Source organism: Capricornis sumatraensis, chromosome 2, assembly GCF_032405125.1.
Source record: "Capricornis sumatraensis isolate serow.1 chromosome 2, serow.2, whole genome shotgun sequence".
NCBI lineage: Eukaryota > Metazoa > Chordata > Mammalia > Artiodactyla > Bovidae > Capricornis > Capricornis sumatraensis.
The window spans coordinates 41,352,358-41,378,750 of NC_091070.1; the positions used below are offsets into that span (position 1 = coordinate 41,352,358).

General features: G+C 38.6%; 1 protein-coding gene across 1 annotated transcript in view; it reads right to left on the reverse strand.

Annotated features, from left to right (window-relative positions):
• Window positions 1-26,393, reverse strand: part of CEP152 (centrosomal protein 152) — a 94,338-nt gene that overhangs the window by 48,390 nt on the left and 19,555 nt on the right. The window contains exons 9-12 of the mRNA XM_068966184.1: window positions 25,101-25,301; window positions 18,339-18,486; window positions 17,134-17,225; window positions 16,239-16,402 (exon numbers count right to left, since the gene is read on the reverse strand). Of these exons, the coding sequence (XP_068822285.1) occupies window positions 16,239-16,402; window positions 17,134-17,225; window positions 18,339-18,486; window positions 25,101-25,301 (605 nt within the window). The remainder of the gene's footprint in view (window positions 1-16,238; window positions 16,403-17,133; window positions 17,226-18,338; window positions 18,487-25,100; window positions 25,302-26,393) is intronic.

Here is a 26,393-nt window from a genome sequence, read left to right on the forward strand (position 1 = left end):
GACATAAGTTCATTCACAGGAAGACCATTCTTAAGCATAGTCCTGCTACCTCACTGCAAGGAGTTCAACAATATGAACTTCAGCAGAGCATGCATTTTTACTTTTGATAAATTGCATGCTATATACACATGTCCTTCATGACTCCAAGAGAAACAATGAGAAAATAAAGAGGAAATGAATAGTAAAACACTAGTTATCCTAATCAACAATTTCTGTCTCTCTTTTATTAAAACACAAGCCTGGGTGGATATTTGAGCAACCTGAAAGAAAAAAAATAACACAAATAAATGACATGCTAATTTAATCCCCACTATAGTTGGTCAATAAATATTAAAATTGGAATGAGTATTTCTGTTCCTTGCCATAATGGATTAAAAGGGCCAGTTTTCTCTGTCTTTAAAAAAGCTAGAAAACTAAATAAAATAAATGAAATGGTGGTGTTCAATCACTGGGCAACAAGCAGCATAGTGTAGTGATGCTTGAGAAAAGTAAAGCAAGCAAGGTAAGCCTTCTAATGGCTGCAGCTTTCTTCCTGGAGAGTTTCCAGTGTGCAGCATAGAAAGAGGAAACCCAGGGAGTCCACTCTCTGCAATCTCACCAAGTTACAGAATTCAGTATGGGAAAAACCAAAATGGCTAGATTCTGGGGAGCAAAACACTGTGAGGAAGGTAGCTACACAGAAAAAGGGCTCTGGAGACCTGTGGTATATGTGAGAAAATTACCTCAAGATGGCAGCAAGGCAGGGAAAGCCACAGCAAAAGAGTAGGGCTGGGAATATTTTGTATTTCAATGAACCATAGTGGAGAGACTTCCTAAGTCACACAACATCAAATACTGCCTTAGTAATAAGGCCAAATTAGCCCCAGATTAAGCTGTTTGTTCTAAATCTGATTTAATGAAGCCTACAAAGAAACCTTGAAAGGATCAAATGAATTCCAGGTAACTTAAGTATATCACAGAAAAAGAATAACAGTTTTTTTTTTTCCCTGCAATAAAGTCCAAAATCTAAAGCATACAATTCAGAATGTCCAGCATCCAATCAAAATTTACCAAATGTGAATAAAGCAGGAAAGAAAATATGAACTGTAACCAGGAGAAAATGACGGGGGATGACAGATAGTATATGCCATATGTTCAAGGGGGTGGCGGGGGGACACAAAATCAATGAGGAGGGAAATGGAAGACTTTATGCCCCAAACTGGACTTGCAGAGACAAAAAATAAAAACATCTGAAAAAATATACCTATTAGATGAGATTAACAGCATATTTAATACAGCATACAAAAAGATCCATGGACATAAAGACACAGCAAACTTAAACACAAAGAGAAAGAAGATCAGAAATACATAAAGTATATTAAATTAATATAACATGGAGTATATTAAATTTTTAACTGTAGGTAAGTCCCAGAAGAGTAGGGAGGCTGATAGAAAAAATACTTGAAAAAATAATAACCATAATTTTTCTATCTGATGAAAATTAAAACCCCCTAAAACCTAAAAGCACAATGAATCTCAAGCACAAAAAACATGAAAACCATTATAAGTTATATCAACACCAAATTGCTTAAACCAGTGATAAAGAAAGAGGGCAGGAAGATTCCTGGGGAGATGACCAGGGGAATTCTGGATTCTGTGCATAAGCAAGCCTTAGTCTAAGCCCTGAACTATGCATGCAGAGAACAGACTGCATGCATCAAATCAGCAAGGATTTGGAGAATTTCTCTGAAATTTGAACCACACATGTCTCACACTGACTAACCCTGGAGAGGCACATAATACACAGGACAGATTCAAATCAATGTGGCAAAGGCTCAGAAAAATAAACCAAGATTTGAAACACCCATACAAGTCTCTATACAACAAAAAAATCACAATGTCTAGTATACAATCTAAAATTACTCAATATAAAACTAACAAGGAAAACCCAAATGCTAGAAATATTACAGAGAGTTTTGAAAGTTTAAAGTGGTAAATATCTAGCCTTTATGAATAAAGAAAACATACTTGAAATGAATGAAAAAATAGGAATTCTCAACAGGGGATAAAAACTTTAAAAGAACCAAATGGAAATTTTATCATTAAAAAATACAATATCTAAAAGTTAAAAAAAAAAAAAAACTCAATGACAGGCTCAACAGAATAGAAATGACAGAGGAGATTGTGAGTGGACTTGAAAATAGTTCAATAGCAACTACCTAATGTGGAAAAAAAAAATGAACAGTGTCTCAGAGAACTGTGGGACAACATAAAAAGATTTAACATTATATGTAACTGGAGAACCAGAAGGAGATAGAAAGCGATAGGGGCATAAAAAGTATTTGAAGAAATAATAGTCAACATTTTCACAAATTTGGTAAAAGACATAATTTACATTTTCAAGAAGCTCAGTGAACCACAAATGAGATAAACTAAAAGAAAAACACACTGAGACACATCATAATGAAAGTGCTGAAAACTGAAAAAAGAAAAAGAAAAAAAATCTTAAAAACAGCAAGAGAAAAAAACTACACATTATATACAGAAACAAAGATTCAAATAACAACAGATTTCTATTCAGGAACTACCGAGTCCAGAGACAGTGGGAGAGCATACCTTTAAAGTGCTGAAATAAAGCAACAGTTGATCCAGAATTCTGTAATCAGCAAATATAACAAGATTTCCATATAAGGAAACTAAGAATTTGCAGACATGCTCTAGAACAAATGCCAAAGGAAATTATTCAGCTAAAGGGAAATCTCTACACTGAAAGCTGCTAAACATTGGGACTTCCCTGGTGGTCCAGTGGCTAAGACTCAGAGGTCCCAGTGCAAGGGGCCAAGGTTCAATCCCTGGTCAGGGAACTAAACCCCACGTCACAACTCGAGATCCTACATGCCACAATTAAGACTCTTGAGCCACCAAAAAAACAAACATTTAATAAAATCTACAAAATAGTACTGAGAGAAACTGAAGAAGACCTAGATAAAGAGAAAAGTATAGTATGCATATTCAGAAACTGAAAGACTCCATTTATTTAATCCCCTCAGCTTTACCAAAGTGTAAGTGACAAGTGGCAATTTCTTAAGATGTCAATTCTCCCAAAACTGATCTATATAGATTTATTTGAAAATTTGAAATTTAAGTTTCAAATTTGTCCAGAGGACAAATTTTGTATTAGTTGACAAGCTAATCATAAAATTTATTTTGAAATACAAAGTACTTAGAATAGCCAAAACAATTTTGAAAACAATGAAGTTGAAAGATTTCTTCAACCCATTTCAAAACTATAAAGTTACATTATCTAGACTGCTCCCACCAAAATGATCACTGGAACAGAATGGAGAGTACAGAAATAGGCCCACAATTGATTATTAGGCCCACAATAATCAACTGATTATTAAAGATATCAAGGCAATTCAATTGGAAAAGAAAAGTTTTTCAAATGGATTATATCAAATGGATTTATTTGAATTAAAAATCAAAATTTCCCTCACACTATACTAAAAAGTTAACTCATAATGGATCACAGATGTAATTATAAAAGCCAAAACTACTGAATTTCTAAAATCATGACAGAAAAATTTTGTTAACTCATGAACTGTACAAAAACCATGAAGTGTAAATAAGATATAAATTTGAGTTCATAAAAAAACTTTTGCTTTTCAAAAGATAATATAAGAAAATGATAAGATAAACCAGAGAAGGGAGGAAAACACTCACAGCACATATATCTGACACAAAGGGTTTGTATCCTGAAATATACGAAGACCAAACAACATATTGTTGTTCAGTAGCCAAGTCATGTCCGGCTCTTCAGGACCCCATGGACTACAGCACGCCAGTCCATATATATACACCAAACAACATATGCAAATGGCAATTAAGCGTGTCAAGAAGACAGGAAGCAAACCACATCAAAAGATGATTAACATTATTATTCATTTGAGAAATACAAATTAAAACCACAATGAGACATCACTACACACACATTAGAAGTGCTCAGATCTTAAAAGACTGGCTATCAAGTTTTAGCAATGACACAGAACAACTGAAACTCTCTGAGACATTTCTTCTGGAAATGCAAAATGGTAAAACCACTTTAGGAAAGAGCATTTCTACTACTACTACTAAGTCGCTTCAGTCATGTCCGACTCTGTGCGACCCCACAGACGGCAGCCCACCAGGCTCCCCCATCCCTGGGATTCTCCAGGCAGGAACACTGGAGTGGGTTGCGATTTCTTTCTCCAGTTTTCCTTTAAAATTGGAGGAAGTTACAGTTCAGTACACACAGGCAAAGACGTATCTGACTCTTCATGACCCCATGGACTGTAGCCCACCAGGCTCCTCTGTCCATGGAATTCTCTAGGCAAGAATACTGGAGTAGGTTGCCATTTCCTTCCGTCTAAATAAAATACTTTAAGTTTAAAGGGAAAGCAATTTGAAGCATAAGTGAAAAGGAAGAAGTAAAACTATCTCCATTGGCAGATGATACAATTATATCTAAAAAACCTTAAATCTAATCGAAAAACTACTATGAAGAGAATTAGAATGTAACAGGTTATAACCTAAAATATAGAAATCATATATACACACAATACTCAGAAGCAATAATGGAAAAGAGCACGCCATTCACTATTGCAAATAAAATATCTAGGCATCAATTTAACAAGAATTTTGCAAAATCTAAATGTGAAAAACTTAAAAACACTCTTAAAAGACAAATAAATTTAAGCAAATGAAAAGACATGCTATATTCTTGAATAAGTAAATCCAACATCCTAAAGATATCAGTTCTCCCTGCGTTAATGTATATATGTATATTTAACGTGATCCTAGTGAAAATATTATCAAGATTTTTTTTTTTCCTGGAACAGAACAAGTTAAACATGGAAGTTCACATGGAAGTGTAAACAAGAATTGTCAGAAAAACCCTAACAAGAACAGCAATTACAGGTAGATGGTGAAACTTAAAGTATAAAGCAAAGCAATAAAGCTTTCAAAAGGCAGCATAAAAGAATAACTTCATGACCCTGAAGTAAGGAAAGGTTTTTCTTAAAGGGACTATAAAAACCACTAACCATGAAGATGGAAAAATCTGACTGATGTTTAAGAACTTCCATTCATCAAGAGATACATTAAAAGGATAAAAAGACGAACCCAAAGTGAAAAAAGATATCTGCAGTCCACATAACCAAAGAGTGCCTATCTAGAACAGATATTAAAAAACAAAAAACTCCTACAGATCAACAGAACACACGCACACACAAAAAAATCATATAAAAGCTGAGAAGGGACACAGCAAGTCCTTCTTCACACACACACACCTCCCCCCATACCCAAGCCATCAATAAACACAATAGACGTATTTTCTTAAATAGAACTCAACCTCATTAGTAATCTGGGATAATGCAAATAAAAATCACAATAAAATAACACTACACATTAATGACAATATCAAGTGTTACCAAGAAGACAAAGCACAACTACAATTTTCATACACTTCTGGTGGGGAGGTAAATTGGCACACTAATTTGGAAAAGATTTTGGCATTATCTATTAAAGCTGAAACACACGTACTACAAGAATTTTCACTTCTAAGTATATACCCAACTGAAATGTATGTATATTGCACCAGAAAATAACATTAAGAATCTATGAATGGTAGAAAGGAAAATAAACTGTGGAATATTCATACAAATGAAAGCTACACACACATATATTTACATAGGTAAATGAAAGAGCTACAGCTACTGGTAATGTAGCTACAGCTACAATGTACTGTAAGTCTCACAACCAAAATGTCAGTGAAAGAAAAATCTAAAGAAAACCTATAGCTACAGAAAACCCACAACTAGATTCCATGCTTAATGGAGAATGGCTAAATACTTCCATGTAAAATCAGGAGCAAGACAAAGATGTCTCCTCTTGCCACTTCTGTCAACACTGTACTAGAGTTTCTAGCTAGAGCAATTAGTCAAGAAAAAGAAATAAAAGGCATCGGAAAGAAAGAAATACATCTATTTTCAGATGACATGATCATGACTATTATAAAAGATCCTAAGGAATTCACTAAAAACTATTTGAACTAATTAGCAAGTTAAGCAATGTGGCAGGATACAAGATAAATATATAAAATCAATTGTATTTCTATACACTAGTAGTAAACTTTCTGAAAATTAATTTAAGAAAACAATCCAAGGAATTCCCTGGTGGGTCTAGTGGTTAGGACTCCATGCTTCCATTGCAGGGGGCACAGGTTTGATTCCTGGTTGGGGAACTAAGATCCTCCAAGCTATGAGGAGAGGTCAGAAAAATAAATAAAAGAGAAAACAATCAAGCAAAAAGAATAGCCAAGAGAATAAAACACTGCAGTAAGTTTAACAAAAGCATGACTGACAAACCGAAAACCACAAAATTATAAACGTGTATGACCAATACACTGAAAGAAATAAAAGAAGACCAAAATAAATGGAAAAACACTCAATGTTCAGGGATCAAGACACAATATTATTAAGATGGCAATGTTTCTCCAAGTTGTTTTACAGATTCCATACAATCCCTACCACAATCTTGCCTAATTTCTCTGCAGAAATTGACAAACTGATCATAAAATTCATATGGAATTACAAGAGAATCAGATTAGCCAAAGAAATCTTGAAAAGGAAGAACAAAATTGGAAGACTCACACTTTCCAATTTCAAAAGTTACTACAAAGATACGGCAATCTAGTACATAAAGATACATAGCTTAATGAGATAAAATTGAGAGCTCAGAAATAAACTCTCACATTCTCTATCAATTCATTTTTTGACAAGCATGCCAAAACAATTTAGTGAAAAATAGTCTTTTCAACAAATGGTACAAAACAACTGGATATCCACATGCAAAAGAATAAAGTTAGACTCCCATCTCATATCATATGCAAAAAATTAATTCAAAATAGATTTCAAGACATAATATAAGAGATAATACTCTTAGAAGAAAACAGGTATAAAACTTCAGAATCTCGGATTAGAGAATGGTTTCTTAGAAAAGTACAGGCAACCAAAGGAAAAAAAATACATAAATTAGCCTTCATAAAATTAAAGGCTTTTGTGCTTCAAAGCGTGCTATCAAAAAAGAGAAAAGACAGCTCACTAAATAGGAGAAAATACAGGCAAATCATGTATCTGACAAAGGACTTAAATTCAGGATATATAAATAGCTCTTAAAACTAAACAGTAAAAAGATAACCCAATTTTAAAATGGGCAAAAGATGTGAATAGACATTTCTCCAAAGAAAATACGCAAATAGCCAATCAACACACAAAAAAATTTTCAACATGATTAGCCATCAAGTAAAAACCACATCATTAGCAAATCACCATGATAAGAAACTATTCCATATCCACCAGGAAACTATAGTTTCTTAAATAAAAAATAACAAGTGCTGATGAAGATATAAAGAAACTGAAACCCTCATTCATTGCCAGTGACAATGTAAAACAGTGCAGCCACTTCAGAATACTGACCATTTTTCAAAATGCTAAGCATAAAGTTACCATATACACCATCTAAGAAAGCTGAAAAACATGTCCACTCAAAAATTTGCAGAATTATTCGTAATAGCCAAAAAGTAAAATGATCCAAATAAATGTCCATTAGCTGATGAATAAACAAGCAAAATGTGCTATATTAGTACAATATTACTTGTTCAGAATATATTCAGAATATTACTTGGCTATAAAATGGATTGAAGTAGTGATACATGCTACAACATGGATAAACCTTGAAAGCATTATGTGCCAAGTGAAAGGAGCCAATCACAAAAAAAAGCTAACCACATATTATATAAATCCATTAAAGTGAAATATACAGAATAGGAAAATCCATTGAGGTAGAAAGAAAACTAGTTATTTGCCTGGGCTGCTGGTAAAGAATCCACCTGCAATGCAGAAGATCCCAGCTGGATTCCTGAGTGGGGAAGTTCCCCTGGCGAAGGCATAGGTACCCACTCCAATATTCTTGGGCTTCCCTGGTAGATGATAAACAATCCACCTGCAATGTAGAGACCTGGGTTCGATCCTTGGGTTGGGAAGATCCCCTGGGGTAGAGCATGGCAACCCACTCCAGTATTCTTGCCTGAAGAATCCCCGTGGGCAGAGCCAGATGGGCTACGGTCCCTGGGGTCACACAGAGTCAGACACGACTGAGCAACTAAGCACAGCACAGTGAAGACAGACAGGATGACAGGGAATGACTGGTAATAAGTACTGGATTTCTTGTGGGGGAAGCTGAAATGTTTTAAAATTAGGTTGTGGTAACAGACGGACAACTCTGGGGATACTAAACACACTGAACTGTGTACACTCCAAATGGGTGAATTTTATGGTCCTGGAAATATAGTTGACCCTTGAACAACATAGAGGGTTGGGGGCACTGGTCCCCCCCTCAACCACCTGTAAAATAAAAATACATATACTATGTTTATTTTAAAAATCCACATTCAAACCACAGTTCAAACCTATGTTGCTCAAGGGTCAACTGTATATCAAATAAAACTATAGAAAAAAGGAAAAAAGAAAAACCACCTCATATATGAGTTCCCTCTAGACGAAGGCAAATCTAACATACACTGTTCAGGCAAGAATAACTAGCTTTTAAAAGATAACAAGAAAACCAAAATAATTTAAGAGTTAAGACAGTAGTAAGTAAGCTCAACGTTATGACTAGAAAGAGGAATATGAGCTGGCGATGTTTTATTTCTTGATCTTGATGATAGTTCCATGGGAATTCATTTTAAAATCATACATTAAGCTGTACACTTATATTTCATACACTTTTATGTGTTATATTTTACAGTTTTAAAAGGTTTAAAAAGCAAAGTTATAAAAAGTACTAGAAAAATACCATCAAGAAATCAAAAGGGAAAAGTGATGTATCTAACTACATAAAATTTTTAAACGGGAAAAGTGATAACCTTCAACAATGGCTAGGGTACAGAGAAATAGGTACTATCAAGATACGAGTAACATCACCTATCAAAAGCCTCAAACACGCATGCTCTTTGACAAGATTACTCATCCACATCTAAGGAAATAAACCAAAGATGTGAATAAAGACCAGACTACAAGTATGCTTTTAGTTATAATACTGCATTACTTATGGTTAAAAAAAATTTTTTTTATTACTAACTAAAATATCCTATCATTTTGCCTTTTCATGCTGTTCATGGGGTTCTCAAGGCAAGAATACTGAAGTGGCTTGCCATTCCCTTCTCCAGTGGACCACGTTCTGTCAGACCTCTCTACCATGACCTGCCCGTCTTGGGTTCACCGCAGATGGTGACTGCAGCCATGAAATTAAAAGACGCTTACTCCTTGGAAGAAAAGTTATGACCAACCTAGACAGCATATTCAAAAGCAGGGACATTACTTTGCCGACTAAGGTCCGTCTAGTCAAGGCTATGGTTTTTCCAGTGGTCATGTATGGATGTGAGAGTTGGACTGTGAAGAAGGCTGAGTGCCAAAGAATTGATGCTTTTAAACTGTGGTGTTGGAGAAGACTCTTGAGAGTCCCTTGGACTGCAAGGAGATCCAACAAGTCCATTCTGAAGGAGATCAACCCTGGTATTTCTTTGGAGGAAATGATGCTAAAGCTGAAACTCCAGTACTTTGGCCACCTCATGCGAAGAATTGACTCACTGGAAAAGACTCTGATGCTGGGAGGGATTGGGGGCAGTAAGAGAAGGGGATGACTGAGGATGGGACGGCTGGATGGCATCACGGACTCGATGGACATGATTCTGAGTGAACTCTGGGAGATGGTGATGGACAGGGAGGCCTGGCGTGCTGTGATTCATGGGGTCGCAAAGAGTCGGACACGACTGAGCAACTGAACTGAACTGAACTGAACTAAAATATAGTTCCAAATATCCACTGATAAGTGTTTACAGCAATATTTACTGATATCTAAGGATTTCAGAATGTACCAAGTTAAAAGACACATTTTAGAGTAGTATATTCAATAATATTTCATCCTTTAGAAACCTACAAAACAGATAATGTGGAAGTTATATACCAAAATGTTAATAGTAGTTTTCTTCCCGGGAGGGGAAGTAAGATTACGGCTGCTTTTAACAGGTATCTTCTAATGTTTCCATAAAAAAGGAGAAAGCTGCATTTGAGAAGAAATAAACAGCTGACAGTATGTACCCTTTAAGTGATGTGATAAAAACGGAACCTCATCTCTGCGGTCTTCCTCCACAAAACCCACTGAGAAAAACTTCAAATTCCAGGAGGGTCTTCCCTCCTAAAAACACTTGACCAGCATTTCTTAAACTGTCAAGGTCATCAAAAACAAGGAAAATCAGGAGGAACCTAGGGAAAAATGACTCCGAAATGTAAAGGGGTATCCTAGATGTGATCTCGAAACAAAAAAGAACACCAAGTGAAAACAAAGGACATTTAAATAAACTATGGATGTTCGTTAATAATAATTCATCAGTATTAGTTCAAGAGTTGTACCATGCTGTTGTAAATGTTAATAGGGAAAAATGGATGCAGAGTATGGGGTAATTCTTTGTACTATGTTAATTTTCTTATAAATCAAACTGTTCTAAAAAATTAAAGTCTGTTTCTAAGAAAAAGGAAAAAGAATAGGATCCAGATTAACATAATTTCTCTAATTTTTCAGTTTCAGATGATTCCAAATGAAACATTAAATATATACACACATATATATGCATACTGTATATATACATACATATACGTATACAGAAAGAGAAAGAGAGGATGAACAAAATATTAGGGGTTTTTTAATGTTACAAAAGGAGTTCTTGGCAGTGTACTACATGTTTATCAATATACACAACTTTTACAATAGTTATTATAGTGTAAATATGTGTGTATGTGTAGATCTCACCAACCTAAACCACTTCTATTTATATAGAAATATATGATACATATAATTTACATATGAAATATAAAACATATTGCAATGCATCTTCCAGTGCTATACGACATGGTGAACTAACTTTCAAGCCGATAACAAATTATGCTTCTTTTCTTACTGAACACTGACCACTAAAACAGCACATCATGTACTCCTAGAGAGAGCCAAGTCAGAGAGCAGAGAAAGTGCTAGCTAAAATAATTTTCTCTTCTTTTCCAAAAGGGAAAAGTCAGCAGCAGTGACCAGCTCTGTATTAAGCTCACTAGTGAGCCCTGGGGAGGGCCGTTCCCCTCAATCCAAATAAACTGTCCCTGATGAAACCTGCTGAGAAGACCAGAGGGGAAAGGCTTTCCACTTGTTAAATGTTTATTATTTGAGCTTCACAGCCAACTACAATAAGGAAGAAGGGAAGCTGTCTGCAGGCTGCATGCAGATTTAGCTACTCCAATTCCATGAATGTGAAATAGAGCACTGAGGCTAAACCCTTAAGGTTTACTAAGCAGCAGCTTGAGGGAGATGGTAGTTCGGAATAAAAGCTTGGAGCTGCTAATATTTGGGTCAGTGATTTGAAAGGAGCTCAAGTCAATAAAGAACTAAAATTCTCAACACTGGCAAAGTGTTGCTTCCTTTTGTTCTAAGAAACATGATTCAGCAGAGAAAAGGTACAAATCTAATCTCTCCTGTACCTCCTCCCACTTTGAACTAAGAATACTTTTACTTTTTCCTCAAAGTGATTGAACAACAACAAAGCTAAATTCTTATCCATTAAAGCACTGGTGGGAGGGATATTAAGTAAATAAGTGTGTGTTCAGTCATGTCCGCCTCTTTGCAACCCTATGGACTGTAGCCCACCTGGCTACTCTGTCCTTGTGATTTTTTCAGGCAAGAATACTGGAATGAGTTGCCATTTCCTCCTCCAGGGGATCTTCCCAACCCAGGGATCAAACCTGCAACTGTAGCATCTCCTCATTGGTAGGCAGATTCTTTACCTACTGAGCCATGTAGCCAATGGTGGGAGCTGCTAAGTCACTTCAGTCATGTCCAACTCTGTGAGACCCCACAGACGGCAACCCACCAGGCTCCGCCGTCCCTGGGATTCTCCAGGCAAGAAGACTGGAGTGAGTTGCCATTTCCTTCTCCAATGCATGAAAGTGAAAAGTGAAAGTGAAGCCACTCAGTCCTGTCCGACCCTCAGAGACCCCATGGACTGCACCCTTCCAGGCTCCTCTGTCCATAGGATTTTCCAGGCAAGAGTACCAGAGTGGGGTGCCATTGCCTTCTCCAAATTGTGGGAGGGATGATCGTAAGATAATATTTTCACTTATCCTGCACTTCACTGAACATCTTCCTTAGCCCCAATGACAAACCACCTGTTTTAGCTATCCCTCACTTTCCTGGTTGAACACTGGCATTCCTTTCGGTATGATAGCCATGTGATGTCTAGAGTTTATTAGCCACAGGTGAAGGAGGAAACAGAACAGGCTCCAACTTGAAAGCAGGACTCCATCTTGGGCTGGACTGTGGACTTTGAGCTATATGCCCAGTATCTATGGAAACGACTTACCAACTGGAAAACCAGACCCCCTCCCAACCCCCCCCCCATGGAAGAGCCCCAGGGCTCGTACCTAGACCTTCAGTCACCTAAAAGACCCCCAGTTGTCTGTGTAACCAAACAGAATCATAAATTCTATTATGCTTATTAGGGTATGACCACAGGCCTATTGATAATTGTCCACTGTTAACTACCTAGGCCTAAGACATAGGAATCACAGGTTATCTTTGACTGTATCTTTCTTTTCCTTTGTTCAGACTAGTTTCAGGGAATTTGGGGAGGTGGGTTTGGGCACGTACACTTAGGGTATATAAGGTTTTCACAAAAACTGGTCGGGGTCCTTGGCTAAGAGGAGACTCTGCCTGGGGCCCGCCGGTGTAATAAACTGCACTCCACTATCTGCATTGTCCTTCTGAGTGAGTTTGTTTCCTGGAACACATGGCTGCAACCCAGGGATGTGCTTTAAATTACTGTAGGATCTGGGTGATGATTACTAACTAAATAGAAAGGGCAAAGTAAATATATTTTAGTAAATGTCAAGATGGAGTAACTCTACATCAAAGATAAACCTACATATATAAACACACACACATATATACATACATGTATTATTTACCCAGCTCCCAGACTAATTATGGCATAAATTAAAGTAATAAGTTGCAGAGAGATCTTTTTTGGAAGAAACTAAATCTTTAATCCTCTTTTTAAAAAAACATAAAAGAACGAAATTTAGGGCAAACAGGTTTGACTGTCTCGCAAATATGAACCAACAGATTTACATGACAGTCACATTTTGGGCTGAAGTACTAGCTCTGTGGCCAAGCATCTGTCTTCTTGGGCTAAGGAGTTAACTCTTTTGAGCTCCAGTTTTCCCAACTCTAAAATAATATGTCTCCCACGTTTTCCCCAAGATTTAAATGTGTCCAGTCAAAAGTTGATTAAGGGGAAGGAGGTTCAAGAGGGAGGGGATATATGTATACATATAGCTGATTCACTTTGTTGTACAGCAGAAACACAACATTGTAAAGAATTATACTCCAAGAAAAAAAGATTAATATAAAATCTGATCAATGGTATATTTTAGCCAAGCATCTCTTAAATAATATAGTAACAGCTACCACTAATTAAATGCCTAATATGTGCTAGAATTTATTACATGAGGCCCTTTATAGTCATTATCTGTCTTAAGCCCCCAAGGGATATGCTATACTCTTACCTGATAGAAAAAGCCTGATAAGAAAATAGGCTCAGAAAAGTTAAGAAACTTCCCCAAGGTCAGAAAGTTAGCAAAAAAAAGGCAAAACTATGATTCAAAACAATTCTAGATTTAAAAACCGTGCTCTTTCCACTGGCCCCTGAGAATTAATTCAGCATTAACAGGAAATGAGCCATTCACAGCAGTCAATTTTCCAGATGACTACATTTTAACTTTAAAATTTTATGTAAATCTGTTTAAAGCGCATTCATCCTCTTTTGCTTATAATTAACTAACCAAAGCTGAAGGCTTCCTTTGATAACTCAGATCACAATTGTGGACATTCTGATGTGGGTCAGAACAGGCCTGGATGTATAAAAGCTGCTTATCCTGCTGCTTGGCCGCTCCAGCACTGTGGGTTCCTGTCGCTCTCTCCTTGCTGAGACTGAGCTGGCCAGCTGAAGTCCTGGCAGCACCTCTCCCAGCTTCCCAACCCATTTACTCCGTGGTCACTTAGGATATCAGGTAACTCATGGATAGAGGAGCCTGGCAGGCTATAGTCCATGGGGCCGCAAACAGTCAGACACGACTGAAGCGACTTACCATGCACCCACGTGCACACATGGGGTACCAACAAATCTAAGCAAATATGGCCCTGGGGTATGAGCCCCAAGGTGGCTTCTAACAAATATATCACACAATCTAGGTCTGCTGTTTGCTTCTTGGAGTCTGTCTGGATTGTAGTTGTGCTCTGTTGAGATGAGAGTCCCTAAAGACTGTAAGGAGATCCAACCAGTCCATTCTGAAGGAGATCAGCCCTGGGATTTCTTTGGAAGGAATGATGCTAAAGCTGAAACTCCAGTACTTTGGCACTTCATACGAAGAGCTGACTCACTGGAAAAGACTCTGATGCTGGGCGGGACTGGGGGCAGGAGGAGAAGGGGACGACCGAGGATGAGATGGCTGGATGGCATCACTGACTCGATGGACGAGAGTCTGAGTGAACTCCGGGAGTTGGTGATGGATAGGGAGGCCTGGCGTGCTGCGATTCATGGGGTCACAAAGAGTTGGACACGACTGAGCGACTGAACTGAACTGAAAGACTGACTTCCAGATAAGTGGAACCTCACTCAACTAATGCAACATTGTGTTCCACAGCATCACCTGACTGAGATCTTAATTTACTGCATCTCATTTTGTTGTTTTGAAAATGCAATCAGCACTAAAATAGTTAAGTTCTAAAACTTACTGTGGAACAAACTTTTCAGAGGATTCATACGTCTGTATTTAGTTGCATGATACTTGAAACACACCAGGTAGTAAACACTTTGACTAAACACTAATGATGGCAAACTCAGTCTTAAACTATAAATTGGAAGTTGGTGACTTCATTCAAGAATGTGTTCAAGGCTTTCCTTAGCCTGAATGCAACCAAATAAGCCTATCTTTCATCTTTATCCCAGGCCAGAAGAAATGGCTAAATGCCCCCTTTGTATGTTAAGCACTGCATTTAGCACACAGCACTTAGTGGCTTACAAGTGTGTCTCCCTCTCTTCATCAGACAAAATATAAATTCCCTGTGGGAAGAGAGAGCGTCTCTTTCATCTTGTGTACTCCTCTCCCAGAGCGTTGCATGGTCCCTTCCAAATAGCAAGTGCTTCAAACTATACATCCTTTCCTGTGTTTATCTTTTAAGTGTTTCATGATATCTAAATGTGCTCCCTCTTCTACCATGACCACTCTCTTCCCCGCTAGGACCAGCAGGGACAATGACGCACACCCTTCCACGAGATTCCTATAAATATATGTGTTAAATAAGCAGCATTAAAATATCCATATTAAGCATAAAAGACAGAATCTCTATTTTAAAAGTAATGTCACAGGGACTTCCCTGGTGGTCCAGTGGTTAAGAATCCACCTGCTAATGCAGAGGACATGGGTTCGATCCCTGATCAGGGAGGATTCCACATGCTGCAGGGCAACTGAGTCTGAGCACCACAACTACTTAAAGCCCATGTGCCCTACAGCCCCATGCTCCTCAACAAGAGAAGCCACCACAATGAGAAGCCCAGGCACCGCAACGAGAGAGTAGCCCCAAATGCCACAACTAGAGAAAGCCTGTGCACAGCAACCCAGACCCAGCGTAGCCATAAATAAATAAATAAATAAGGTCACAGTAAGGTTCCAGGGAAAATCAATGCTCACTTTCTCATATACCATTGACAAATGGCTGCTTTCAACACGCAGTTTTAACATAATAAAAATAATATGCTCTTGCCTTAATAAAACAGATACATAATTCAAGTAGTAGAATTTAACTTGTATATTTTAACTAAGTTATTTTAACCTTACTGGAACTGATGTGCCTATTGGTATTAAGACAGTATAATAGCGACACTTGGGGTTTCTGTTCATTTTGATTTCTGACATTGGCAGTTCATTAGAAATTACTAAAATAAACTGTCCTGTACTAAGGAACCCCTGGGCAGTTCATTTCATGCCTGGTGCCACTTGCTTCTTATGCACCATCGATATTATTCATGTGAATTCTTCTATAGTAAAGTATTTTCTCCATACCTCTTAACTTTAGATTTTTTCCAGTTGACTTTCTTAATACCCAAATCAACATATGATTCAGTTAGTTCTACATTTAATTCTCCTTCTGAGTCACTTGGAAGTACTCCTAGTTTTGCAGCAGATTCATAGAGAGAAATTTCATCTTTTAGTTCTTTTAATTCTTCCTAAAACACAAAATAATTGAAAGCCATTTTCATTTTTTTATAAGAAGGAATCAGTCATTCTTTCTATTCTTCAAAGTTCATTTTAATAATCATCAGAAGGCAGAAATGCTACTTCAAATCCATTTTTTGGCATACATTAAAAATGTAAAGGACAGCACATATCAAGGTTTTCAGGTAAACTGAACAAATAAAGTGAATGAGAAAGCAGATGTAAACACCTCTCTCCCACCTCCCTCACTGGCATTTCATCCTCCACAAAAAGCCTCCCTTGAGCTGAGAAGCTGGTGGCAGTGCATGCTGAATAAGAGCAGTGGACAGAGGGACTGGTTTTGTCTGCCAGTGGTGAAAAGCCACAAAATACTATACATCTTTCCAGGGAGGGGATACTGAACTCTTCCTCCAGTGGGAAACATAACTGGTACTGGAGGAGGATGTGAGAAGACTGCAGTTGAACTGTAGGTTTCCCACACCTGTAGGTAAACCTATCTCTGGGACACACCCCAAGATGCAAGGACATGCCATGTGAAGGAAGGGATGGGTCCCTTGCTCCACAGGTGGGCAGACCTGGGCTTGGCTACCCAGCTGTGTGGGTAAGGTTGTGAATGACTCCTGTGGTCTGGATTGGAGATGGTCCAGCCACCATATACAGAGAAATCCAAGGTTCAAAAAGGTGAGGTAACCATCGCCTAATTCAGTTACCCAGAAAGTCTCTTCCTAGTGGCAACACTCACTTGCAAAGCCTTGCTCATGTTTTCACTCATAGCGAGTGCCTTTTGTGCTTGCTGCAGCTGGAGCTGGAGCTGAGCGACCTCCTGTACTGAGCCTGTGGGAGAAAGAACCACAGAATACGTCAGATGTAACGGAACAAACTGCCTATGGCATACAGAAGAACTTGCATCCACTGAGCCTATAGCCGGTGGGACTCAGAAAGCATATGTGTGGTGCTGACATTTTCAAGATTTAGTACAGTTGCCCAGAGGTCCTTGAGAAGTTGAAGACATGGGCTACTGTGACCTTGCCATGAATTAAACAGCCATGTCTACAGACCTTAACACTCCACAAGTCCTTTAATAGGAGCAGAACATTCTCGCTCACAGATCACCAAAGTGAAAATTCTTTAGAACCCATTTCTACCTTTCAATAAGAAAACCACATCTGGCTGCCCTTAGCTTCTCTCTGAATGCTTTTATTTCCACCACTCCCACCTCCACACATATAAGAGGCAAACTAGGATTGTACCCTTGGAAATCCAGTAACCTAATATTTTAAATGGTTTAAAGGTTCCCATTTAAAAAGGACTTTATTGGGTTTCCTCAGAAGAAAATGAGCATCTAAGAAATGGTTAAGCAAAGTAATGATGGAGTACTAGGCAATCAAAGAAAATCATATTTTCAAAGCCTTTAATGACAACCCAAAAGGCTCAGTAAGTAATGCCATGTGGAACAAAGGATACAAAACTGAAATGACCTAAATGGAGTATGATGCAAATTTTGTCCCCCCCAAAAGACACACATACACACACACACACATTTAGACAGACTTCAGCTTTTGAATAACCCATTCTTCAAACATTGTACCTGTCGTCTGAATTATTCAATTTTTGCACATCCAGCTTTCATTTGTTTTAAAATGCATTAGGTACAGAAGCAGGGAACTGTCTATACATGTTCATTTGTGAACATTAACAGTTGTCTCCGCATAGTAGGATTATTGGCTATTTTTCTTTTCTACTTTATACTTGTCTGGATTTCCCCAATTATCTAATGAAAATACACCACATCGCCATAGACATACACCAGTAAAACTGTTAAGAAAAATTGTCACTGATGAACTTTTCTGTTTTTTCTGGATTTTTATAGTAATTCATGGATCCTACTGTGCTCGCTCCACATTTTCTCCTAGCTTCTGGGGAGCCAGCACCCACACAGACACCCACCTGAGTGCAGCAGGTTGGCACACTGCTTCTGACTCTCCTCCAGGCTTCTTGTCAATCTGTTAATGATCTCAGTCTTCTCTAATCTGGTTGCTTCTTGATTCCTTTCCAGTTGTTTAACCTGATCTTTCAAATGACAGCAGATATCTTCCTAAACAGAAAAAGCATCCAAGAAGTCCTTTTCATAATCAGTTATTGTATATTAAACTAACAATTATGACCTTACATCTTTGGATTTTAAGTCAAATATAAAATCATTACCTGACAGGATCACCTCTTTTACAAGGTCAAGTGCACAAGTCTGAGTCAGGAGAACAAACTGGTCAGTCACCAACTGCTCAGTCTGGTTTTCCTTTAGGTTGAATTTGAATCTGATGGCTTCTAAAGTCTCTCTCTGCACTATATACCTACAACACTGTTATTATAAAACTGGATTTTATTCAAGCCAGAGGAAATGTATTACATCCCTATTTGCATTTTACACTCTCATATAATTGTGTGTACACACTAGGCAAACCACCTTGAACCATGGAATCTGTGTCCCAAGTCAGCAAGGATACAGACAAAACACATGGAAACTCACTCTATTCTGAATAGCCAAAAAGTAGCTCTCCCTCTTCTGAACTGGTTTTAAACTTGATCTGTTTCTCTCATGTTTTTCCATCTTTTACATGTCTTTTTTCTCTTAACAGCCTCTTTGAAGGTGCCTATATAGTGCCTTATATATAGTGAATGCTACAAAAAACATTTGAAAAATGACAAAGAACAACAGGATAAATGTGTGCATGTGTGTAACTTCATGGGGATATAGAGAGAATCTAGAGCAGGTATATAATATATTCAAATGTCTACAAAAAGAAACTGCGTTTGGAAGTAATGAGTCATGGGAATCCCAAAGCCAGGTAGAAGAAATCATCATCTCTCTCATTTAAGAAGTGTGACACGGGCTGAATTCCAGGCAAATAGCAGAGCATGTGAGAGGCACAGAAGTAAATCAAGGTAATTGGCTGAAGTTACCTGAAAAAGCCTGAAGAAAATAAATAGTAAGAGGCATTTCAAGAAAGGACTTTGAGACAGACAAATCATTTGGGGCCTGATTCTTTAGTGTCAGACTTCATTTTGGGGGGCTCCAAAATCACTGCAGATGGTGACTGCAGCCATGAAATTAAAAGACGCTTACTCCTTGGAAGGAAAGCTATGATCAACCTAGATAGCATATTCAAAAGCAGAGACATTACTTTGCCGACTAAGGTCCGTCTAGTCAAGGCTATGGTTTTTCCAGTAGTCATGTATGGATGTGAGAGTTGGACTGTGAAGAAAGTTGAGCGCTGAAGAATTGATGCTTTTGGACTGTGGTGTTGGAGAAGACTCTTGAGAGTCCCTTGGACTATAAGAAGATCCAACCAGTCCATTCTGAAGGAGATCAACCCTGGGATTTCTTTGGAAGGACTGATGCTAAAGCTGAAACTTCAGTACTTTGGCCACCTCATGCGAAGAGGTGACTCATCGGAAAAGACTCTGATGCTGGGCGGGATTGGGGGCAGGAGGAGAAGGGGACGACAGAGGATGAGGTGGCTGGATGGCATCACTGACTCGATGGATGTGAGTCTGAGTGAACTCCGGGAGCTGGTGATGGACAGGGAGGCCTGGCGTGCTGCAATTCATGGGGTCACAAAGAGTCGGACACGACTGAGCGACTGAACTGAACTGAAAGCCTAATAATGCCTTACGGTTACAAATAGAAAACACATCACCTCATAGGGATACTAACATTCTCCTTAACCAGAGCAAATAGACTCTGAAGTTCCCTCTGTTAGCTTAAAAATTCATGAGCATTTTGTATTCTATTTCATAACATGCCATGTTTGCTTTAAAGTTTTTCTACCAAATTTTTGAGCAAAATGAAGCTTCTGGAACCTGGTCCATGTTTATTCAACAATGCAAACCTCTTGGCACACTGCTGCTGATTCCCAGGCCAGTTTGGTTCTAAAGCACCAGAGTAACATGGCAAACACAACAAATGAGCTAATAGTCATGACAATGTGAATGTGTGAGCAAGAAGAGGTGGGGAGACAACTCACATTTATGTGCTGGGGAGGTGACAATAGCTTTTATAAGAGACTGAGAACTGGCCCAAAAGAGTTCAAGAAAAGGTAATTTATGAAAACTATTACAATGAAGAGGCAGACCATGGAAATAATTTGACTATATGCAACAATCTAATTAAGAGTCCCCCAGGTGGCCTGGTGGTTAGGATTCTGGGCTTTCACTGCCAAGACTCTGGTTCAATCCCTGGTCAGGGACCTAAGATCCCCAAAAGCCACATGGCAGAATGCAGGGGAGCAGAGGCAGGGGTCTTAGGCAACAATCAATTAAGCCATGCTGTTTCCTGTTGACAAGTTCAGGAAAACAGATTATACTCATAAAACTATGCAGTTTAAACACCAAGAAACAAAATCAAAATAAATGGTTCTATCTTTTCTGCAATTAGCTTGAGGAGGAACATTCAGTTCAAGATTGATAGAGGCAGATGTCTTTGAAGACTGAATGAAACAACTGCAGTGATAAAGAGATTATAGCTGAACCTACAAGATGAAATAGAATTGAACAGATTTGTAGTGCACAAAGGAAAAAAAAATGAGAATTAAGCCACATGCACACAGGTCTGCTGGAGTCTCTCAGTCAACAGGAAGTGCTTAAATACATATAAAAGAGTAGAAGATAGATCAGCTGAAGGTCATAACATAGAAACTAAAGTCCATGACTTCAACAGAAGCTGAAGATTTCAAGAAGACCAGAACGAAGAAAGACTTAACCCACCAAGGAGCTAATCAGAGATGTCTACCAGTATCAGAAAGAAGTGGAAGTCAGCTCAGACACCTGAACAGAGGTCTCAGGATATGACACTTCTATGAACGGAAGAGAAAGGAGACACCTGGGGGGAAAGCACCTCAGAGATAGCAGGCTATAAGCATTCCGTCAGTGAAGGAACATTATGAGCTGCAAGAGCTCATTTCTTCTCATCTTCTGTCTCACACACACACACACACAAAACCCAAGAGTAACACAGCCAAAATAACAAGAACTGCTACATGTTGAGTGTGTGTACAATCCTTTCTACCAGAAAAGCTGATGACTTAAAGAAAATATTAAATTAGTAATACAATTTTACATGCCATGTATTTCTCAAAATACATGAGTTACACAGAAATTATAACACATATAAACACGATTATATGGTGGATTGCTACTCCTCCCATCATGTGGAATTAGGTAGCTTCTGCATTGAGTTTTGTCTTTCAAAACAGATTTAAATCTATGGAAACTCTGTTTACATCCTGATGTTTACATGTTTCAGTAAAAGTTTGCTGAACAAATGAAATAATATGATTATTTTACAAGTATAGTCCTTTCCCTCCAAAAGCAAGTTTTTCATAAAGCAGTGATTTTCAAATTTTTGCAAGGCGGAGATCTGAACCTCTTGAAAAATCTGAATAAGCTCATGGGTCTTCTCAAAGAAAACTACATATACTGACAGCCAAGAGAAAATCACACTCACAATTTCAGAGATTCATGAGCTCCCTGGAGCCTAGACATGGACTGCTTTAGGAGATGCCAGGTTAACAATCTTTGTCACTCACAAATCATACAATGTGTGATCATCTACTCAGGTAACACTGGCATGTACTCAGGCACACAGTTGTGTGACTATGTGAGAGCCCCTGAGAACCCAGACATTAGCAAACTTGTTCATCTGCTACATCAAGTTATCTCCATGCTACTCTTTCTCAAGAGTTGTTTTATTCTTCTTTGTAACCTGCTGAGTGGAGTGGAGCAGAAAAAGGCTTATCAAAAAGGGAACGATTTTGCTCCTCTTCAATAACTTTTATATTTAAAAAAAAAAAAGAGGACAAGGGGCAGTATGTATGTATGGTTACCAGTTATGGTAAGAAAATCTAAATTGCCCTTCTCTATAGAACACACTCATGCATCTTCCTGATTACAGGCAGCCAACTCCCTGGCTCTTGGCTGATCTTTACAGCACCTTTTCCAATTAGGACTCTCAGCTTGGATTCTGAGATAATATGAACTGACCTTTTATTAAAAATACTGCTGAGCCAAATGATAGCAAATGGACAGCATGAAAAGGATACCAAAAAAGAAAAGCATTCCCAGAAAGAAAAAAACACTAGGCACTTTGGAATCACCACTTTGCAAAGCAGTTATGGAACAATACGCAGAAGCGAACATCAATGCTATGCTATGCTCCATTTTAAATAAAAGAAAAAAGAAAAATCACTGACAGAATGTAACAGTAGACAAGACCTTAATCAACACCTTCACTGTATGGTTCAGGGATCCGAAGCCCAGTCAGCACAGAATGAAGACTCTGTTCTGTGTTCTAGTCTAGGATTCTTCGACTGAGGGGATGGAAGAGGAGAGAAAAGTGAATGGAACAAGTACAGGGGTTGAAACACACTAGGAACTGCTCCCAGGCTGCCCCTGTGTAAGTGTGCCTAAGTCAGTAGAGAATGGAGAGATCTCCAAACCAACGTGGAAAAGCCATTGATACCGACTCTTCTCATCATCTGAGCAAGCACTACTCTCCACAGCAGCTTTCACACTGCTACCCAAACAGAGCCATGCTTAATAAAACCATATCTCAAATTCTGTTTTAATATTACAGAAAGTAGACTTTAATAAATTTTCTTTTTTTACCTTTTTTTTCTCTAGACTTTAATTATTTGTCAAAGTCTTGGTCTTTCCCCACCCTCTACTTGTCCTTCACACTAATCAAATTCACAGTATTTTTCTATATAAAAAGAATTTTTAAAAAATCTATATGGGAAAATAAATCCAATAAAAATTCATATAAACACATATAAAAGTGAAATAAAATGAAACGATATACAAACATTCCCAATAATGCAGTTTTATAGTACTCTACCTAAATCGTGGAAAAATTTAGAGTCAGCTGTATAAATAAGAAAGAACAACCCAAATCAGTGTGAATTTTACGTGGGGTGGGATTTTCTAGATCCTCACATCTTAATATTCTTCTCTTCTTTCCTTGGGTTAAATTAATTTTGAAATGACATTGAGGAAGACAATCCCTGAAATTTTGTTCATTCAACTGATTATCTGGGGTTTTGGAGCACAAGGAAACCCACCACCTGGGTTACATTTTATTCCCTTTGGGGCAAAGCTAAAATAAAAACTGTGAAACATGCTCATGTTTCATATCTAAATGAGTTCAGATCAGAATCTCTTCTCTATTTATTATGCTAGTCTCAAAACCAACTCTTCTCCCAAGAATCATTTCTAGACAGTATTTACTGACAAGTTAATAACCAAACGTTGGGAAACCCAAGAAAGGTCTTCTCCTGGTTAATCTCCCAGGACAACCACTCAATTTCAGGCCAGCTCCCAGAACACTTCTTCTTTTCAGTTTGGAATCCTCTAAGATATATAATAAACTGTGGAAAATTCTGAAAGAGTTGGGAATACCAGACTACTTGACCTGCCTCTTGAGAAACCTATATGCAGGTCAGGAAGCAACATGGAACAACAGACTGGTTCCAAATAGGAAAAGGAGTATGTCAAGGCTGTATATTGTCACCCTGCTTATTTAACTTATATGAAGAGTACATCATGAGAAACTCTGGGCTGGAAAAAGCACAAACTGGAATTAAGATTGCCGGGAGAAATAACAATAACCTCAGATATGCAGATGACACCATCCTTTTGGCAGAAAGTGAAGAACTAAAGAGCCTCTTGATGAAAGTGAAAAAGGAGAGTGAAAAAGTTGGCTTAAAGCTCAACATTCAGAAAATGAAGATCATGGCATCCGGTTCCATCACTTCTTGGGAAGTTGATGGGGAAACAGTAGAAGCAGTGTCAGACTTTATTTTCTGGGGCTCCAAAATCACTGCAGATGGTGATTGCAGCCATGAAATTAAAAGACGCTTACTCCTTGGAAGGAAAGTTATGACCAACCTAGACAGCATATTCAAAAGCAGAGACATTACTTTGCCAACAAAGGCCCGTCTAGTCAAGGCTATGGTTTTTCCAGTGGTCATGTATGGATGTGAGTTGGACTGTGAAGAAGGCTGAGCACCGAAGAACTGACGCTTTTGGACTGTGGTGTGGGAGAAGACTCTTGAGAGTCCCTTGGACTTCAAGGAGATCCAACCAGTCCATTCTAAAGGAGAACAGTCTTGGGTGTTCATTGGAAGGACTGATGCTAAAGCTGAAACTCCAGTACTTTGGCCACCTCATGCGTAGAGTTGACTCACTGGAAAAGACTCTGATGCTGGGAGGGGTTGGGGGCAGGAGGAGAAGGGGACGACAGAGGATGAGATGGCTGGATGGCATCACCAACTCAATGGACATGAGTTTGGTAAACTCCGGGAGTTGGTGATGGACAGGGAGGCCTGGTGTGGTGCAATTCATGGGGTTGCAAAGAGTCAGACACGAGTGAGCGACTGAACTGAACTGAAGACATATAAACAATATGCATAAATATTTGACAAATGAAGTAGTAGTAATATGAGAACTGAGAAAGCACTAACCAGTCCTACCAGAGGAAGGATTTCCAAAAGTATGCCTTCGGGGCATATCCATAGATAAAACTCTTTGGGCTTTTAAATTTTACTCATACTCAAATACCTACTGCAAACACCCAGCATTTCTATATGATGAACTGCAAGATGTCAGTCATGGCTTTACTTGTTTGTAATAGTTGCTGTCTGAAATCATTCCAACCTGTTCCTTCAGTGCAATAAGGGTAGCATCCAACTTCCTCTGTAAGGACAGCACTTGCTCCTCATGCTTCTTTGTGAGGCCCATCACGATGCTCTCATGCTGCTCCCTCGTGCGCTGAAGCGATTCGGAATGATGCAGGTCCAACAGCTGCTGCTTCAGGCTGTCCATGGCCATCTCAGTAGTTCTGGACTTTTTAATCATCTAGAAAATACACACAGGATACACGTTTACAGTATTCTGACTCTGTGCTATCTTCATGAATTTTAATTCTAAAACTCAACCATGCTTAACTAAATGAAAGTAGGGGCTTCCCTGGTGGCTCAGTAGTAAAGAACCCACCGCCAATGAAGGAGGCACAAGAGATGCGGGGTTCAACCTCTGGGTGGGGAAGATCCCCTGGAGTAGGAAATGGCAACCACTCCAGCATTCTTGCTTGGAGAATCCCATAGACAGAGGAGCCTGGTAGGCTACAGTCCATGGGGTTGCAAAGAGTCAGACATGGCTGAGTGACTAAACAACAAGGACAAGAACAAAGAGAAGAAAGGTCTCCCCAAGGTGGCTCTAGTTGCCTAGCTGGGATCCACCAGGCCCATGGTTGCTGGAATGATTATTCACAGAGAAAAAGATTCTGGAACTGTCTGAGGAAAGCGAGAGAAGATTTTGCACAACATGAGAGCGATGTGGGTTCCAGGCAAGGAATCTGCTGCTTCTATACCCATCTCAGTGCTGTTTGCATCGCTCTGAGCTCCAAGTGTTGGAGGGAAGTCCAATTGTTAGGTCATGGAAAAACGACAACTTTTTTAAAAATTTATTTATTTTTCAATTGAAAGATAATTGCTTTACAGAATTGTGTTGGTTTCTGCCAAAGAGCAGCATGAATCAGACATGAGGGGTGGGACGGGGAGGGAGGCAGAAGGGAGGGTAAAGACAACTGCTGCTGGAAAGATTGATGCAACTTCTCAGTGGTCATGTACTAAAAAGGAGGCTTTTTAAACTGTAACTGTATGGTTGTGGAGAAGGAATTGTGTAGCAGGTTTACTGACAACTCCCACAAGATACCCATGTTCTAATTCCTGAAACCTGTGAATACGTTCTGTCACATGACAATGGGAAATTAAGGTTGTGACTGGATTAAAGTTGCTAACCAGATGACTTCAAATAAGGAGACTGACCTGGATTACCAGGGTGGACCCACTGTATCCAAAAGGGTACTTTAATGATGAAAACGGAGGCAAAAAAAAAGTCAGAATTGTGACTGCTAGCTCTGAAAATGGAAATGGACCATACACCAAG